The sequence below is a fragment of the Eptesicus fuscus genome, chromosome 9 (assembly GCF_027574615.1).
Source record: "Eptesicus fuscus isolate TK198812 chromosome 9, DD_ASM_mEF_20220401, whole genome shotgun sequence".
Lineage (NCBI taxonomy): Eukaryota > Metazoa > Chordata > Mammalia > Chiroptera > Vespertilionidae > Eptesicus > Eptesicus fuscus.
In genome coordinates this window covers 75,406,641-75,427,333 of record NC_072481.1, presented here as the reverse complement: position 1 = coordinate 75,427,333, position 20,693 = coordinate 75,406,641, and the positions used below count along the sequence as shown (strand labels likewise).

The 20,693-nt window shown below is 36.8% G+C and overlaps 1 protein-coding gene across 3 annotated transcripts in view; it reads left to right on the top strand.

Moving 5' to 3' along the window:
• The window catches only part of CDKAL1 (CDK5 regulatory subunit associated protein 1 like 1), a 654,128-nt gene that overhangs the window by 387,173 nt on the left and 246,262 nt on the right, over window positions 1–20,693 (top strand). For all 3 annotated transcript variants that reach the window (XM_008146133.3, XM_028152333.2, XM_054721432.1), the window contains one exon: window positions 8,983–9,149. In XM_008146133.3, coding sequence (XP_008144355.2) covers window positions 8,983–9,149 — 167 coding nt within the window. The remainder of the gene's footprint in view (window positions 1–8,982; window positions 9,150–20,693) is intronic.

Below are 20,693 nucleotides of genomic sequence, written 5' to 3'. Positions count from 1 at the left end.
GGGATTTAGTTTCCTCTTATGCATGCCCAGATAGTACTCAACTAAAAATGGGAGGAACCCTCTGCTCATCTCTGTGCAACTTTTGCTTCGTAAATATTTAACCCTGTAAACTATAGCTTTTTGTACTGCAATCTCTGTCTCCTCAACTTAGCAAGATCATCAGGCTCTGTTTGGTTCCGCTCTTCTGCACTGTGGCCTTAGAAAATGCCTCCAGGTAGTAAGATGGGCAATCATAGGACTCACCTTGTTTGCTTCTCTAAAGAATCACACCCTGCACTGCCTGTTATTCCTGTCTGATGGCTTCATGTATATTTAATCAAATTTTCTAGTTGTTTATAGCATTAAAGCAATTCTGTAACAGTTAATCCTTTGTATGCAGAAATGGAAGTCCTCACAATATTTCCTTTTAATTAAAATTTTGTGTTGTCATTAACATGGCCAGACTCCATAATTTTTACTGGATATCACACATTCCTCCTCAGAAATGAACCTGTTGGTACATATAATTTTGATTACCGTAGCTGGGTTATCAAGTTGTAGAGTTGGTTATTGGTATATGTTATTCTATTATAATCAATATTAAAATCACCTTTTATTAATACCACCTGCAGGTGTTTTAGTGCTTTGTTCATAGAAATTTTAAATTGAAGAAGTAGCTGATTATTAAATTCTTGATATCTCAGGTATGTATCAGAACTTTCTATTCTGATTATTCTAATTTTTGTTAAGGAACAACTACCATCTTCTTAATACTTCCAAACTTTTAAAGTGCACAGGTTATTCTTATAAGACTATTTTAACTAACCTACTTTTGGGTCAGTTGCCAATTATAGTAGTTAAAAAGAGTAAAACTGATCTGAATTATTCTATTACTAGAGGCCCAGTGCATGATTGAATCATGCACGTGTAGGGTCCCCTACACGCTTTCGCTTTTCGCGGTGGAGCTGGATGCCTGTCCACTGGTGCACCAGGCCTTTCAGAAGCCTCTGGCTCAGCGGAGGCTTCTGAAAGGCCTGGTGCCGGAGCAGACAGGCACCCAGCTCCCACGCTTTTGATGGTCCACGGCCGCTGAGGGGGGCTATCCTGTTGTTGAGAGGCGCTCAGGGGGGCTGCTGCGGACACCTGGCTACCCTGCCGCTGAGAGGCGCAGCTGGGTGTCCGCGGCAGGCCCCCTCAGAGGCCGCTGATCTGGCTGTTGAGAGGCACAGGGGGTGGGAGTCCCGCCCCCTGCGCCTCTCAACAGCAGGGTAGCCCCCCTCAGTGGCAGCGGATCTGTGCCTCTCAATGTCCGGATAGGCCACCCCGAGTCCCGCCCCCCAGCCTCCCGCCGCCCAATCATTGGCGTAGCGGAGTGATGGTAATTTACATTATTGTATTCTATTATTAGATAGGATTATAGTTAATTGGTGTGTGCATAGTAGATCTTGGAGAGTGAGCTACTTTTTTCTTTAATGAACTTTAATGACTTTTTCTTTCTTCTTCCTGCCTCATAAGAGGATTCTATTTTACTTATTCCTATTTGTCCTTCCTTCAGAAGTTATAGCAGTGGTTCAACCTCTTCGAAGACTCTTTGAGTTTGTTGTAAATGTTAGTTTTTTGGATGTCAACTTAATTGATGCTAAGTGAGAAGTTGGGGCCCAAGAGTAGTACTTAAGCTCTGTTGGGTGGAAAGAAGGAAGAAGAAAAAGGAGGAGATATAAAAGACTGGTACCACTTCAGTTCCCTATAGGTGCTACCAACTAGAAAGCATAAATGTTTAATGGTCTCAGATTTCTTTTACTTGTTTCTATTTAAATTTATTAGTCTTGTTTCACTCATTTCAGTCAATTGTAATATATACCCCCTTCAAAAAAGAATGAAAGAAATGAATTCTTTTTAGAAAGACTGAACAATTTCATGCTCTGTTATTTCTTTATCTGTTTCTTCTTATATACCAAATCTAGTGCTTTGAGGATTCTAAAACTGTATTAAATATTCATGAGCTAGAGCATGAGAGTATCTTAAAACATGGAGTTATTGAGAGCTTTCACTAGTAAATATAATATACATATTGCATATGCATCACATATGACAGTGAATAGGTTGTCAACATGTAATTTTTGTTCTCCTAGCTCTGCCCTCTTGCAACAACGTTTGTCACCACTGGCTCCCATCTTATAATTCTTTTTCACCCCTCGCTCACCTCATCCCAACCACACTGACCTCTTTGTGGTTTCGTGGGAATTATAATCATGCTCATGCTGCATCTTTGTACTTATATTCCTTCTGCTTCCAGCACTCTTCCTTCTCATACTGATCTATGTGGCTTACTACCTTGGTTCATTCAGGTGTCGTGTGATTGTGAGTCTTCCTCGATTATTCTGTGTCAAAAATAGCAATGTCCTTTCCCAACCACTTTATCTCATTCCTTTTATCCTGCTTTAAAAATTTTTATTAGCACTTATTTTTACTTGATTTATATTATTAATCTTAGTTCATTGTCTTTCTCACTTGAATAAATTTCACAAGAGCCAAGACCTTGTCTCTAAGACCTAGAACGTATCTGGCACAAAGTAATAACAAATACTTGTTAGAAGGAGAACGGATGAATGAATGAATGAATGAATGAATGATGTTTTCTTTGTATTAGGACAACCAAGCTATATTTATGATGCACCTTCCAACTGAACATGAGAATATAATGTAAAAGTTAAAAACTGTATTTGCTGTTTAAATACTTGCAATGATAATGTACAAGTTTTATGTTCAAAGTCAAATTTCCCTAATTGGAACTAAGATTTTCAGGTCATATTTGACTGTAGATTTGGTGGAGTTCACTTTTGAGAAAGATTTTTAGGATCATAAAGTGTTAGTCATTAATTAAAGTAATGTGTTCTTTTAATATTTAAGTTCTATTTGTTCTTCATTCTGTAGTTGAGTTCAATGGCTCAAACAATGCAAAAACCTTTGCTTCTTTAGTTTCCTTTTCCCTCTAAACTATTCTATAACTCTCTAAGTTAGTCTTGGAATCTAGATAAATTACTATAATCACCATGATCAGCAATATTTATCTTTACTGAGGAAAAAGCTCTGCGTCAAAAGTTTCCAGCTATTTTCTTTTTTCTTCTTCCTATATCCTTTTGTATCTGTAATGCTGGGTCTATTAGAAGTTGATCTTGTTGTGATTTTTTTTAAAGACAAAATATCATCTCTTCCGGCATCCTGCCTGAAACATCAGAGGGCCCATTCATAGACACTGTTGTCTGTATTTCTCCCATGTATGGAACAAACACACTGTGGTATTCAGGATAATCTGCCTCATTGAGGCTTATTGCAGATTTTGGACACTGGAGAATCAGACACCTTGTTTTCAGAAAGAGTGCCTTCCTTTTGTGGTGTTTGTTTTGTTTTCCATTATTTCCAAATTCTTGTAGAAGCATGGAAATAAACAATATTCTTCCTAATTATGACCTTTCAAAAGAAATAATTTAAACAGGTTGTTTTTGTTTAGTTACAACATTATCAATTATGCCAACAAGTTTGTTTCTTTGTATCACTATAATCACAGATGTCAGATGCTCTGGAAATTCTGTCTCCTTTTTAACTCTTGTTATTAAAGCAATAAAAGGATAATTTTAAAGTTTAATTATTTTATGAGTGATTGATCTTTCTGAATTTATCTGTAATTGGGAAGTCTTACTTCTAAATAAAACGACTTGTATTAATTTGCTGTGCTCTCCAGCTACTCCTGTAGGGTAACTTTTACATTAATCTGTGCAGAAGTTAAAGGAGACCATGCAACACTCCTTGCAACATTCAAGCTGCATTTCCATATTGTCCAAAGAAAATTCATTTTCTCATTGCCTAATAGGATTATTTCCTCATTGCCTAAGTGAATTGCACAAGGAAACAAAATTGAGTCAATCTGACTACAGTGAAAGTGTTGTTCAAAGATAGTCAAGAACAGTAATTATGTTGTGATTATGGGTGAGAATGTTCTTAATCTTAGAAGATATATGCACTGATTTATTTAGATTTAAAGTGCTATCATGTCTGCAACTAATTCTCAAAAGGGTTCAGGGGGGAAGAACATACAAAATACCATGTGCTTGTGGGTGTGGAGAGATTGAGTGCTCACAAATGTGACAAAATGCTATACATGAGTCCAAGTGAAGGAGTGATGGTTATTCATGTTGGACTCTTGAAACTTTCCTCTAAATTCAACATTGTTCAAAAGAAAACATTAGAGTAAAAAATAATTTGGGTCACTAATAATTCTTTTAAGTTTGTAAAAATAGTATAAACATGACATAATTGAAGAATTAGGTAATGAATAATTATCTAATATGGTGGCCTATTAATTGGGTTTTCATCAGTTATATATCATTGTTATATATTTATAAGATATCCCTAGTTGGTCCACTTAAGAGGCAATCTTTAATAAAATTGTCATTTAAATCCTTTTTTATCTGACAGGAAAACATAAAACTCTTGATGTCTAGTAATAGGATTAGAAGGGACCATTGTCTAATTTGCTATTAAATAAATAAGCTAAATAACTAGAAGATGCCTATAAATAGATATTATTACTTAGAAACATCTCCATTGAATAAATTTTCATGACCTTTGAAGTGTTTAAACAGAGGGTCATATTTATTTATGAATTTTCTAAGATTATTTTTAAGAAGAATGAGCCTATAAAAATCTAGTTAATATGCACTGTGACCCTTTAAAAAAAGCATCAGAAATTAAGATCTGAAAATTTAATGCACATGCATAAATATAACATAATGTATGTTTAACTTATATTCCTTATTGGCCTTTGAAGAAAATGGAGCATAAAGGCTGGACTGGGGTGGTAATAGGTGGAATTGAGAGGAGGAAGGGGAGGGCAGGGGGGGCGGGCAGAGCAGAAGACAGGAGAAGGGGGGCAACACATCTTCTGAGGAAGAAAGGTTTAGCAGATTTGGGGGTGTTTTTCTTTATTATGTTTATTTGATTTAATTTTCTTGCCATCTTTAATGATTGATCCCACTAATTATAGTTTACAGTTTTCATATTTTTGTAGTCTTTATTTTTAGACTCTACTCATGATGAAATATTTGCAGCAACATATTATGGTGGAAATTTTTCACCATGATAGAGCAAGAGCTACTAGAGAAATATCACTCCTTGGACCAGATGAAATCAATCTTTACCAGTATTTTAATTTATTGCAATAAAACTCATACACAGGAAAATTATAGTGAATCATGATCTTTTGAAATTGAGTTTTGGCAAAGTTTGATTTTTCAAAAAGGATTTTCTTTGTTGTGAGACTATTTTGTTGAGAAAATTATATTTTATGTCTCCTACTTTTCCATCCTCTGTCATCTCAAATTACTATGGAACAAAGATCAGAATCCAGCTGTTGAGGTTGTTCTCTGTTCAGGGGGAAATAGCAATGTGTTTCAACTCTAGGTTGATCAGTAAATTCATGGGTAAAATGATAACTGATCCTAATAAGTAAGCTTTCTAAAGGTTTTTGTGTTGTTGTTTTTTACCTTGCAAGATGCATTTCATTTCTTCATAGTATTTGCTTTTCTTTTACCAAAATTAACAAAACAAAAGGATAAAAGATCAGATGAACCTAAGGTTCCTTAGAAGTCAGAGACTGAACAATTTAAGAAAAATGAACAAAATTCAGGCAGATGAACAATTTTAGGAAAAAGTAAAATTTCCCCTTGGATGCTTTAAAAGCTAATTTTTGTCTCCCACTTTTTCCAGCCATTACTTTCTCTTTTTTTGCATATATTTATTTTTACAGACATGGGAGGTTTTACTGGGTATTCACTTCTCTTATCTCAGTTCTTCCTGCTTGCTTCTCTTTTTCATTTCCATGTGTTTGTTTTTCTGACATGTATTAATCAAAGTCCACATTATACTGCAGACGGGGCCTATCTCATTGGGGCTGACGTCATATCCACTTCCAGCTCACCCTTCATTTTGGTTTCTAAGGCTGTGTTCTTCAATACCCACCCCCTCCACCACCTCCATCAGTGATGTATGTGAAGTCCCCAGGATGTCTGTCACTGTCCCCTTGCCAGCTCCTGGATAACAGCCAATCTTAGATCACAGAAGTTTAATGATGAATCCATATCTGTCATGAGCTGGAATTGCTGCAGGGCACATAGTAGGTAACGGCCTAATAAATGTCTGATGGATGAATAAAGAAATGAATGTGCAAAGGAATAGAGCTCATAACTGAAGTCCTTAAGGAATGAAGCTGTTTAGGCAAGCACTTCTGTCCACAGTATAGCCAATTAAGTGTGCAGATAGAAGCATGCATGTGTCCCCATATCCATTAGTGATTACAGACTCCAGCCTTCGGTTTCCCTGGTGAATTCATATGCAAGCTGACCTGACAGGAACTGCTTGCCCTGTGAGTAATCACAAGACTTCCCAGGGAAAAGGATGTCAGATGGGGTTCCATATTTAGCTTCACCTTTAGTGTGAAATGACTCTCTCTATCCTAAGTATTTGAGGGATCAGCTCTCATTAGCATTCATGCTTGAAATATAACCTTACAAAATCTGTACTCTCTCACATTGATTAAGAGCAAAATCATCTTTGACAAATTTTTGGATTGAATTGGCCAGGCACAATTCTCCCTGAGTCCACGGGTTTCACATTTTGCACACGTTCTCCCATTTCATTGTGTTTTAAGCCAGGTTGCTATTATATAGAGCACTTTAGCAGCCTTGATCTTGGAGACATCAAGACCATTATTCCTGTTGTTGCTGATTTAGTGTTACAGCTGCTTCCTCTTTATGTGATTTAATTTGAAGTTTCAGCCCACCAGGGGGCTATTGGTCCCCACCTATGCAGCTTGAGAGCTGGCTGCTATTTCTGCTTGGATGTTATTTCCATTCCTATTCATAGTGATTTTTCCCCTTCTATATTCATCTAGCAACAGCAAGGCACTGTTCCAGGAACTTGCTCTCTCTACATAAGGCGTAACGTGGAACCATTTGGATGGAAAAATTATAAATTAAAATTATTCTGTTCATTTTAAAATATTCATATTGTGTTGCTCAAATGCCAGTAACTGGAAAATCATGGATAATGTCCTGTTTTTATAACCTCTTTCAGAGTGTTTTAAAATCTGTTTATGTTGTTACTTAGCCATCTCTTTTCCTGGAGTGGATTTTGTGATAAGATTTAAAAGAAAAAAGGTTGTATGAGTCCAGTGTCTGATGGCATATGTAAAATTAAAATAAAGATGATGCCACTAATTGCAATCCGTGTTTTTTTTTTTAATAGAACAGTATTTACTCCATGGACAAAGAATATTTATAAAATTATAAGACTACACAGGGAACCTATACACATGTTAGACTGTTTCTTCTGAGGATACATTTTCTTTATTATATGAGGAAAACTAAACAAAGGTGTATTACTTTCTGGAACTATGTATTTAATTTAATTTAAGAAAACCCATATATTCATAACACAACTGCTTTTCAAATACTAAAAACATCTCCAACTTTTTAAATGGAGCTTTTTTGTTTTTGTTGTTATATCCTGTTTTCTGTGATAGTTGTTTCTTTAATTTCAGGAAACGAAAATCCTATTTCTATCCTTGTATTTCCTGTGTTGTTTAGGTATGGGTGAGGATGTGCATGTCTCAAAAAGACAAGTGGGGAAAAGGGAACATGTTTTTGTGTGGGTTGGCTAGTTTTTTGATTAATAACTACATCTCTTATTCAAAAGGAAAGAATAGTGATTGGAGATCTTAACTTCATGTATGTTTCTCCCTCTGTGGAACACATTAAGGAGAGGGAAGTTCTTTGCTTTTTGCTCCCATATTCTATTAGTTTTCAGTTTATATTCACATAAAAGCCATGTGTTTTATTTGTTGTCTGTCCTTGGCTAGGAATATTTAATGTATTTTTGAAACTCTTCTGTTCCATCAACTAAAGATGATTTAAAATTATAGTTTTAAGATTCTTTCCAGAAACGTATACTTCTGGTTGAGGCTGTGGTCTTTCTTTGTGTGCCTTGTATATGTGTTGAGGTTCTGCAGCAGCAACAAATCACTTGAGCGTGAACACATTTCACAGGCCCATTTTATTGTTTGTTGAGACTTGTGAATCATTTGGCCTTTTCAAATAGGCTAATCCTTTAATTGAATGTGCATTCAGAAACATTCTGTGTGCCATGCAAACCTGGGTAACTCTTGCTAACTCTGTGTTATTCATTTTAATTAATAGTAGGTTATCCAAAAGCATTTCCTTTCGATTTTTAGAAGGAAGTTATTGTAGGCTGTGTTATTTGAAGTCAGGATTGTTTACAACAACAACAGCAACAAAACATGTAGACATTTTCCTGAGGTCTGATGGATGGGAAATAGGATGCAAACTGTCAGTCAGCAGGTTTCCTAACACAAATACTTATACAGCAACCAACTTCTTTGAACAAAGCCCTGCATTCTGTTCTTAATTGACTAAAGAAGTCAAATTAGAATAGTTACTACAGGAGAAATGGATGCCTCATAATTAATAATTTGTGAGCTAAACCTTAACCACACTTGACATTTTTCCTTGGGTTGGTGACAGGCTGATTAGTGAGGTAACTGCTGATAGTACCTATTCTGTAGAGCGACTGTTCAGTTCTGGGGCTTCTGTTGTTCAATAAAGTAGGTTTTCTCTGTGATGGTACTGCAGCCTTAGTCTTGATCAAAGTGCTTTGGAGGAAACAGGGTTGAACTGATTGGCTGTGAATGTTAATCACTCCATAGGACGCACTGATAATTTACAGCATTGTTGTAACTCTCTGGTGTTCATAAAATGAACTTAATAACCCAGTGCTGCCATGGGATAAGCTGCTTTTTTTTCTGCAACTGAATACCCAGACTGCCTGCATAATAATGCTGAGAAGTAGTGCATTAAAAAGAGTGAGCAGCTGTATGATGAAGGAAACAGCTCTGCAACAGATTTGTTCATTATCTCCTTTGATTCACAGAGGGTGTTTGCGAGATATGGTTGACCAGTGAAGACACAGGGGCTTATGGCAGAGATATTGGCACTGATCTCCCCACACTGCTGTGGAAGCTGGTTGAAGTGATTCCTGAGGGAGCAATGCTGAGGCTGGGCATGACAAATCCGCCCTATATTTTAGAGCATCTGGAGGTAAGGAAAAGCACCCCATTTCCATGCCGACACCGACAAAAACCAACCCAGACAGCGTGGCAGCCTCGGCATTATCACATGAGCTTCATTTAAAACCACTTTCACATTTTTTGTGTGTGTGGTCCCACGTTACCAAGGATGAATTGAGAATTTCAAGTCCCCTTCTTTGTCAGTCTGCACATCTTGTTTTGCTTCTTCCCCGTTAATTACTGTTGCCTGGCTTTTCCAGCACTTGTCACAGGTCTTTGTTTCTTTTTTTGCAGCCCTTCAGTTTTCCATTGCATAAATTTGCCTCAATTCCTCCATTTAGAACCCTTGTCTAGTTTAGGGCTGCTAATACATTGCATTAATTTTGCAGCTAACAGGGAACCTCACATTGCCTATGTTACGACTGTTAGCCCCGTCAGTACGGATACTGTACTGTAAGTCTGAGGGTGTTAGGAATTTCATCCCTTTGTCAGGAGACAGTTTGGAGTGAGTAGCATCAAAGAGACATGGAGTTGGTAGTCTTCCATTTGCTTCTCTTATAATCACTGTGAAAAAGGGATTTGTAATAAAGTGAGATACCTGGTTTCATTTTTCAGGATGCCTCCCTTCAAGTATCTTACCGTCAAACTAGAAAACTGGACATGTGCACAAGTAGCTGTGGTTCCTGATGACAAATGCCACAATACATGAGCAATTAGTATGTACAGGAAGCAGTCATTTAAATGAAAGGGCACATGCTAGAATCCATGACTAATATAGTGAATAAAATAATTATTTTAGGCCTAAATTTAATAATTGCTGTTGGAAAGTCATGTGCAAAGTATAAACACAAGTCACATATTTTTAATCAGTTGTGTTCTTTGCAGTTAGTTTATGCAGAAAAATAACATTCCCCCAATTTAAAAGCTAGTGTAGTTGCTGAAATTTAATGCATAAATGCAAATGAATATTCAAAGATTGTTTCTGTTGATTTGATTTGAGACCTATACTTGTTAAGGTTGTTGCTGAAAAGCCTCTCTAATATCAACAGCGGATTTTAGATATTCTGAAAACAGAGTTGCTAGCAACCTGATTGTTAATTATAAATCGTCATGAAGAAATTTAGCAATTTTAGTTTTGCTGTTTACATTTTCCTAGCCAGGTTTTTTAATAAAGGTATGCAATTTATATGTTAAGTTTGGTACTTTGGACAATATAGGGCAAATATAATTTGCTATTTACAAATTAGTTACAGGCATGTCAATTTTTACTTAACTTTCTGATTCAACACTTGAAAAATCAAGTGATTATCTGTAAGAATCAAATATGCTGAGACTACTGCAGTCTTGCTATGTTTTCAGTAGATATGAAACATGCTTCATGAAAACCAGGACATGAACTAGATCTGTGGTGGAAAGGAAGGGAATTAAGCCCTGTAAATACATAGTCAATAAACAGTTCTGTCAAGGATCAAGGGAACCATAGTACTTCGTCAGAGAAGTTGAGGTAAGGAGTAAACACAGGGGGAAATCGTTTATTGGCTCTGAGATGACTAACCAAATACCTCTTGGAGTAAATCCAGCACTTTAATTAATTGCAAGATTGCAGAAATCGACAGCATATTTATAGCTCAGCACCTAAAGTAGTGCTAGTTGTTGACCTCTGGATAGATGCTCCAGGAGAGTGTCTAAAAAATCAACAGAAGATGATAACTACAGCCTTACATTTTACCTGGAAAAATACCAGATGTTTAATTCATAGACTGTGGTTAGAATGATCAGCTCTGATTGCCGTGACGTTACCCTTTTTAAATTCTTGCTGTAAGATATTTATAACGTTGGCCTTTCCTCCTATGTTGTCATTTGCCTGGGTTAAGGTCCTTGTCATATCAATCTCTGGTTCTACCCCACCCAGAAATGGATCAATAAATGAGTGAATAAACGAAAGAACAAAAGAAGAGCCTTCTTCATAAAATAAATTGTGAGGCCTTAACCTTCTGGCCAGAAGAGGTAACAGAAGATGGCAAAGTAAATGAGCTTCAAGGGTGAAAGTTTGTCCCAAAGAAAGCCACCCATTCTTGTGTACTTTATAAGCAGTTCCGTGTGCCACACCTAGGGAGAAAGCTATCCAAAGGAGACAAATGAAAATGAAACAAGCGAAGCTGTCCACAAATTAAAGACCCACACCATTGGGAAGTCAGAGCTTTGAGGAAACCTTCCTACCTTGGTGTTCTCCTCGGAGTGGAAGAGCCCAGAGTTTTCCATGTTCACAGGCACATTCTACCTGATGGGGCAGGTCACCAATCGCCAGAGGCTTCACCGGCTCCCCATCAAGCAAGGGCGTTAGGGAAGGGAGCCCAGCCTGATGAACCTGGCCTTGCACTGCCAATACATTATATTTCCCCGTTTTCCTCTTGCTGAGCTTAGACCACTCTAAAGAAATTACCCAGCTTATCTAAAGAGCGCTGAAGAGAGTTCACCAATAAGAAAAAAAAAAAAAAAAAAAAGGAGACAAGATGAAAACAAAACAAAAAAATAACACCAGTGAGTGACAGGTGGTGATTATGTTGACCTGTAGGGAAGAAGGAACCCACTTTTGAAATAACTACTGGTGCTTTAATGCCCTTACAGGGAGGCTTCCTTGAGAATTACATTGGTGTTTCTGGAAGATACTTCAATCTCAGACGTTAATTATAGGGCACTTCACTGGGCTGTTTTCCTGCTTCATTCTGTTCCCTTCCCATTCACCTGACGCTTGAGATGTTTTTTAAACCCTTTTACCAGCTTACTTTTTTTTTTTTTTATTGAACAGTTTAAAGGTGTAATCATTTAAAGAAAAATACCAGTTTCTATCACCATTTAAGAGTAGTGTGGAAAAAATAGATCTATTGATAATACACATTGTTACATCTTTATAGGAACAGAAAATGTATACTATAGTTATATGCATATTATAGGATGCACTTTTAAGGTTTTATCAAGAATCTAATATTATATGTGGCATATTATATAGTAGGTATTGAATGAATGTGTAGTGAATAAATGGAAGGGAGGGAGAATTCTTAATCCCTAACAGGCAGGCAAGTAGTCAAGTGTCAGGAACATCTACAAAACCTATTGTTAACATATCACTGTGTGTAACAACATGGGATTCATTTTAAATGACTACATAGCTGACAAAGAGATATCGCAAGTATGTATGAAAAACTCCCTGGAATTGAAGAGACATAATAATGAGCTTATGCAACACTAAATTTAGGTATAAAATAGAAACAATCTATATATATAAAAGCCTAAGCAACCATTAGACTGTTTGACCTTTCAACCGGTAGCTATGACGCACACTAACCACCAGGGGGCAGACGCTCAATGCACAGGCATGGAAACATGTAACAAACTGATGAATCTCAGAGGGAAGGGGGCAGGTGCAGGGCAGGAAGAGATTAACCAAAGACCTTATATGCATACTAGAGGCCCGGATCCATGCACTGGTGTGGTCCCTCGGCCTGGCCTGTGCCCTCTCACAATCTGGGACCCCTCTGGGGATGTTGGAGGGCCAGTTTCACCCAATCCCTGCAGGTCAGGCCAAGGGACCCACCAGTGCACAAATCCATGCACTGGGCCTCTAGTAGGTAAAATAATAGATTAAAATAGTTTGCCTCATCTTAAAGCCTATAATGCCTGTCTATTACCCACGGGCTAAACGTAAGCTCTTTAGCATGAAATCCAGGTCCTTAGGATGCTTCTTCCATCATATCTCAGCTCTCCTCCCTTTAGTACCCTGATGATGCCTCGTGTGTGTGTGTGTGTGTGTGTGTGTGTGTGTGTGTGTGTGTGTGTGGTTGTTGTTGTTTTTTTGCCATTTTTTACTCCTGAAAGTTTTACTTCAAATTTTTCTCTTTCCATACTTACCACATGTTAACAGTTGGTAATAATGTGTTAATCAGATATACTAATAATTGCCATTATGTGTTTAGGCTAATATAATTGTCATTTAGTGGCAAATAAGAGATATTTTCCCTGTGTGTTTACCTTCCTAATAATAGCACTCAAGGTAAAAACCCTGGCATACTTTTCTTCAATGATCTCTGACCTTTTAGAAAGTAGATGGCTTATGAATTTCACTACTCTTGAAATGACTTTGCTTAGTTTTTCCCACCCAGTTGTAGGTGGCGCATAGCTGAGGTTTAATTCAGACTGATCATAATACACGTGAAATCAACAAGGTGTGATGAGGCCAGTGACAGTGATACAATGGCTATTGCTACCGGGGCACCAGACTTCACTAGTAACTTTCTTTAATACTGAACAACAATAATAATAATAATAATAATATCAGCACAGTATATTGAGTGCTTATTATTATTAAGAAACCATGTCGACTGATTTACACACAATATCTTTTTCCCTTCTTATAATAAACTAGCTGCAGAGATATTATCCTCATTTTGTTAAGAAGCCATGTCTTAGAAAGCTTTAATAATTGACCAAATTACATAACTAGGTAGCAGCTGAATTGTTTCTAATCTTGTCTGCCTCTAAAATGTTTTCTATTACACCACTTCTTCCATGAAGCCTTCCCAGATGCTCCCAGGTTCCTTTTCTGCTTTTTCACTCTGTCCCAGATATCACTGCTGCACTCCTCATGGGGTGCCGTGATCACTTACTTACATGTACATTCAACAAAACTGGTCATTTTGGGGAGAGGCTGTCTTGTTCATCTCCGCATTTCAGTGCCTGTGATAATGTGCACTTACTAAATGTATATTAATTGATGCGGTAGCTCTAACTTTAGTTGTTTCTTGACTACATGCTTTTATAGTTTGAAGTATCCTCATATCTGTGCCAATAATCTAGTTTGGGAGGAATTTGTGGATGGTTGTCATAAGTGTTTCTTAATTATGAGTCACATTTCTGTGACTAAGGGATGCGTTTTATTTGCTCTGCTAAAATATCAGTGGTAGATATAATCTTTCAGACTACTTAGAGCAGCTGAGATCATTGTATGATTATCGAAGTTGTAGGTTATCTAGTCCCTTAGCATCTTTATTGCTCTGCTTCTTAGTGTTCACTGCTTTCTATAAGCTCCATCAGAAAAGTCAGCAGTGAATGGTCAAGGAGGAGAAATGAAAACCGGGTTACTTGTCTTGCTTTTAGTTGTTTGGATTGGATAGTAGGAAAAAGATAGTGAAACTGTTGACCAGTAAGGCTTATGGAAAGTATCTGAGGATTTTATTTCTCTAAGCTGTTCTGATTTTCCCTGTGTTGTGAATAATTAAAAATAGCTGTTATCTCCCTTTAAGATTCCAGTATGTCTTAAATTCTTGTCAGAACTTCAGTGTGTGAACAAACAGGTACACAGAAATAAGTTGCTTAATCTGGAGCACAAATGCTTGTTATTAAGGACTTTTACTTCAAATTATGAATAAAGCAAATTATTTTTAAATTTATATTACCCTGTAAAATATGGTTGAAAAATATTGAAACTTATATTTGCATTGATCCCAACTGGTGTGGCTCATTTGGTTGAGCATCGTCCCATGCACCCAGAGACCCAGGTTTGATGCCAGGTCTGGATACATGCCCTAGTTGTGGGCTCAATTCCCAGTAGGGGGCGTACAGGAGGCAGCCGATTGATGTTTCTTTCTTTGATGTTGCTCTCTCTCCCTCTCCCTTCCTCTCTCTGAAGTTCATAAAAACATATTAAAAACATTCACATTAGTATTATACTATATTTTATTTAGCGTGAATTAAAATATATAGTTTTCTACAAGATTTATATTAAGTATATTTATACTATATGTGTGTGTGTGTGTGTGTGTGTGTGTGTGTGTGTGTGTGTTATATAAGGTTAATCATAAATAGTGATATTTTAAATGTTCCATCTGTTTTTGGTTGAGCAGTCTTATAATAACTACAACAAATCAGTTTCTCACTAGCCTTGATTTTTGTATGTTTACTTCTAGTTAATTGACCTTATACTCTAACCTAAGTGTATATTTAGCGAAATTAATTTATCGGGCAAAAGACAATAATATTTGTCAAGGACTTTTGCTGCATGGTAATTTATGATCACTAATAGTATGTTTGGCTTGGCAGACCTAAAAAAATGCCTCATAGTTTTAAAATAAGAACAAACTCTGTCCCTGCTGTGCTTATGTTTCATCAAAGCAATATAGCATTTCCAAACTGAAGTCAGTGGTTCACATGGGGTCTTTCATTTTCCCCTTAAGGTTTATACTTTCCAGAATAATAGTAAAATATGCAAACCGATTTTGTATTGTTGTATACAAACTATTTCCCCCCTTTGATGCAAAGAAGGAAATGCTAGATGATTTATGTTGAGCAAGGAAATGGAAAGGAAAAATGCTTTATTTCTTCCGTCCACATATAGCTTTTGGGATATATCAGTGTGTGTTTTGATCAGACTGTTGGCACTGGGTTTCTTGCTGATTATAATCATTAGCACTTTACTTCATTCTTAACCTGGCATTTATGAATTGATTTCAAGAGATCAGTGAACCTCTGAAACTGGAAACCAAAGTTTGTGCCTATCTGAAAATTTGGGGGGAGAAAACCTTCATCAGATATTAAAAGGATATCCATATCCATAATAAAAAGTTTATTAGGCTTAACTGGGAACCTAATTCTGACATCTGGGAGCAGCTCCTCCGGAAGCCAACCTAAGGATGGAAGAAATGCCCAGCCCTGTTTGTCCAGTGACGTGACTATTTGTGATAAACGATGAAATTAACATGCTGCTCTCCATAAGCGTGCTTGCAGCTCCAGCCCCCATTCCAACTCTGCAGTCTGTTCGCTCCTTCGATCCTTACTTGTTCACTTGTTCAGCCCCAACCCTAGCTTTGCTCAAAAAGCCTAAGCTTTTCTTGAACTCAGCAGCCCTCAGAAAAATTTACAAAGTTTATTGCTTCTTTTTTTCTTTTCTAATTGAATTTATTGGGATGACCTTACAGGTTTCAAGTGTACAACACAATGAAACATCATCTGTGCACTGCATCGTGCACCCATCACCCTAAGCAAAGTCTTTCTGTCCCCATTTTGCTCCCTTTGTCCACCTCCACCCAGGCCCCACCCCTTTCCCCTCTAGCTATCACCACCCTGTTGTCTGTGTCTGTGTGTTATGTATACATGTTTCTTGGCTAATTCCTTCACCTTCTTTCATCCAGCCACCCAACCCCCATACCCTCTGAAAGCTGTCCGTCTGTTCCATGTATCCATGCCTCTGTTTCTACTTTGTCAGTTTATTTTGTTCATTAGATTCCACATATAAGTGAGATCATATGTCATTTGTCTCTCTCTGACTTATTGCTTCTTATTTCTGAGCCTCAAAGCCTCCTGATTACATGCAGGCCAGAGGACCCAGAAAAAAAATCATAAACAGACTCGATCTCAAGAGATTACTCGTTGTTGCTGCACTCACAGACACAGTCTCAGCTTCATCAGGAACTTTATTTTTAGCATCCCAGATATGTTTTCAGGGTAAATGAACTATTTTGTGGATTAATGGGTCTCATGTTGAACATATTGGGTACCTCTGTCTTCCTGGGGAGCACAATGGAAAATGCCTTTTTAAAAAATATTTTTATATGACCATCAATAATTTATACAGGGACCTACCCTGTGGGCTTCACTGTGCTCTCAGTTCCAATTTCTAAATTACTAACAACCATCCATGGGAGTCTAGACCCCGTGTAAGAATATAAATGGTTAAATCACCTTTGGTTATCATAGAGTATGTTAGTCCACTTTGTGGTAAAAACTGTCTGAATTTCTCAATCACTAATATAATTTTTTCTCTTGCCATTGACCTAAGTTATTGAATATTGCTCACAAAATCCAGTGACATATGGATATTCATTCCTAAAAGAGATGGTCATTTTTTCTGAGAGGAAAATCACAAAGAGATAAAACATGTGTCAAGATGATGAGTGAAAAAGACTCTGCAAATGCTTTATAAAGAACCTGATGTCAGTCCGGCCAGTATGGCTCAGTGTTGAGCATCGACCTATGAACCAGGAGGTCACGATTTAATTCTTGGTCAGGGCACATGCCCAAGTTATGGGTTTGATCCCTGGGGAGGGATGAGGGGTGTGTGTGTGCAGGAGGCAGCCGATCGATGATTCTCTCTCATAATTGATGTTTCTATCTCTCCTCCCTTCCTCTCTGAAATCAGTAAAAAATATATAAAGAAACTGACGTCATAGTCAGATATCTGGAGCCATGTCTCTCTGTGTATATATTTTTTTAACAAAGCAGAACACACACACACACACACACACACACATGTATGTAATTCTAATGTAATTCAAGAATACTTGAGAAGTCTGGAAATTTACATATCCCAACTGTGGCATACAAATATTCCTATTTCATCTTTTAGAAGTTTAGGGTACATTTCTATTTATAAAGGAGGGCATTAGATATGTATGTGGTTTAATTTTCATCTTAAAGGCATCTCACATTGCCATTCCCCTGAATCCTTAATTTTTTTACAGGAGTGACTGAGAAGGTTTCGTGTCACCTGTCAAAATTAGTGTAGTTCAAACTCCACAGCACACCAGCTGTGGGTTTTATCTTTCTCATTAATTTAGGAAGTCAGTTCTGCTCAAGCCATTGAAAAGCTGCCTTTGACTTTCCTTCATAAGCACAGAGGATGGCTAACACATGAGGCAATCAGCATCGTTTCCTCTACACTTTTCTTCTCATTCTAGGATCATTTCTGTATTGATTTCTTTGCTCTGATAGCCTATGAAGGGTTACCTAAGGCACTTGCTAATTCAGCACTTAGTAAAATGAAATTCTCATATTTTATATCAGGTCCGTAATGGAATTTTCAGGTGATTCATGGTGTAGAACAGAAAGGTTGGTAATGAAGTTAATGGTTCAAAGAATAGTTGAGGTACATTCTGCATGTTTTTCAGAAAGTAAAGTGCAGTTTCTTAGTTTGCTTCTATTCATTTCTAACCTTCTAAATTGTTTGCTGTTCTCAGGTACAATGTGCATCTGTCCTTTCCCCCACATCTTCCCTTGCCTATCATAAAAATAATCCACTGAAGATGTTAAGCTTTCAAAATTCAAGTTCAGAATTCTTTAATGTCATTTAACAGGAAATAATAGTTGTATCCTAAATTGGAAACATAAATGTTTTAAAATATTGTTAAAAACTCCTTTATTTGCATGTGTTGTGGAAGAATTATTGAATAGAATATAATGGGCATGAATGGACCATGTATACTAAATCTTTTTTAAAATTTTTAATTGATTGATTTTAAAGACAGGGAGAAAAGTTGAGAGAGAGAGAGAGAGAGAGAGAGAGAGAGAGAGAGAGAGAGAGAAACGACGATTTGTTGTTTACTTATTTATGCATCCATTGGTTGATTCTTGTATGTGCCCTGACCAGAGATCTAACTTGCAACCTTGGCATATTGGAATGACATTCTAACCAAACGAGCTACCCTGCCAAGGCCTGAAAAGCATTGTTAGCATCAGAAGGTGCTACATGTGGGCCAGAGAAAAGTGAGCTGTTAAGAGTAATGTTGAAAATTCTCCAATTTCTCATTATTTGGGGGTGGGGTAGGGGATGGAAATCCTATTCTCTTTCTTTTTATCACATGTATTTGTATGTGTATGTTTTTAAAAACATTGTAAAAAGTTTGCTACATTTAAAGCATTGTTTGATTAGAGAAAATATTGTGGATAAGTCTGTTTCTAATATATGGCAACAAATAATTAACTTTTAGAGTTACATGTTAAAATTTTTAAAAGTAAGTTTTATAGCAACTGTTGTTATATAGTGTCATATGGAACATCAGCCTACATTTTGATCAATTGAAATTTCAGACATTAATCTTTTAATTGATTTGTTACTATATTTTCAGCCTTCATTTTTTTCTACCTCTACAGATCCTAGTTACTTTTGTTTCTTTATTCCTCTATCACTGCCTCTATATTAGTTTCCTCAGGTGGCTCTAACAAAGTACCGCAAACCGAGTGGCTTAAAATAACAAACAGAAATTTATTCTTTCACAGTTTTGGAGGCCAGAGGTCCAAAATCACACCGTTGACTAGGGAAGTTCCTTTCTTGAGGCTCTGAGGAGAACCTGTTCAATTTTTCTCTCCTAGCTTCTGATGGTTGCTGGCAATCTTTGGCATTCTTTGCTGGTGGACACATCACTGCAATCTGTTTTAGTTTTCATATTTTGTTGCTATTTGTTTTGATTTTTTTTTTCTGTCTCTGTGTCCAAAATTTCTCTTCTTATAAGTATATGAATAATTGGATTGGATTAGGGCCCACCCTAATTCAGCATGACCTCATTTAAACTTTATTATATCTACAAAGACCCTATTTCAAAATAATACTATTTTTTTGAAATATCAAAGATTTTGCATGTTTGGTTCTAGACCATCCCAATAAAGCAAGTATCACATTAAAGTGAGACGTACTCTTTTTGCTGGTGAAGGGTCTTGCCTTCAATTTATTAAAAAAAAAAAAAATCAACTTCTGAGGTCTAAAAAAGCAAAGACCAATAAAATGAGGTATGTCTGTATGTTATCCCACTGCCTTCTGGCCTCTCTGATTTCTGATGAAAAATCAACTGTTGATCTTATTGAGGACACATGATACACTCCTTCTCTCTTGCTGTTATCAGGATTTTTTCTTTGTCTTGCAACAGTTTGATTGTGAAATGTCTAGAGGTAGAACTCTTTGAGTTTATCCTACGTAGAGTCCGTAGAGCTTCTAGGATGTGTGTAGGTTAATGTTTTTCTTTATATTTGTGAGTTTTGGCTATTCTTCAAATATTTTTTCTGCCTTTTTTTTCCTTTCCTTCTGGAATACACATTATGTGTATGTTGTTATACTTTATGGTGTCCCACAGCTCTCTGATATACTGTTCATTTTTATTCATTCTTTTTTATTTCTGTTCCTCAGACCAAGTAACCTCAATTGACCTGCCTTCATGTTTGTTTACTTTCTTCTTCCAGCCTACATCTTTTGCTCAGCACATCCAGTGAATTTTTAAATTTTAATTCTTGTACTTTTTATACTAGAATTATTATCTGGTTATTTTCTAATTTCTCTCTCATTGATATTCTTTATTGGATGAGACATCATATTCATGCTTTCCTTTAATTCTTTAAGCATGGTTTTCTTTATTTCTTTGAACATATTTAAAAAGACGACTTAAAGATGTTGTCTAATCAGTCCAATATCTGAACTTTTGCCATGACAGTTTCTATTGACCTCGTTTTATATTTTTGTTGTTGAAAACTAGACCACTGAATATACATTTGAACATAACATGGCAGCTCTGGAAATCAGATACTTCTCTCTCTTTAGGATTTTGTTTGTTGTTTAATCAGTGACTTTTCTTAATTCAGTAAAATCTGTAGTCTTTGTTATGTATGGCCAGTGAAGTCTTTACACAAATAGCTTAGTGGTCAGCTAATGATGGGACAGAGATTTCCTTAAATGGCTGGAACCAATAGGTTTCTCAGTCTTTGCCCTAGGCACATATTGGAGCATGCCTTTACTGCTCAGCCAGGTTGCTTACACTCT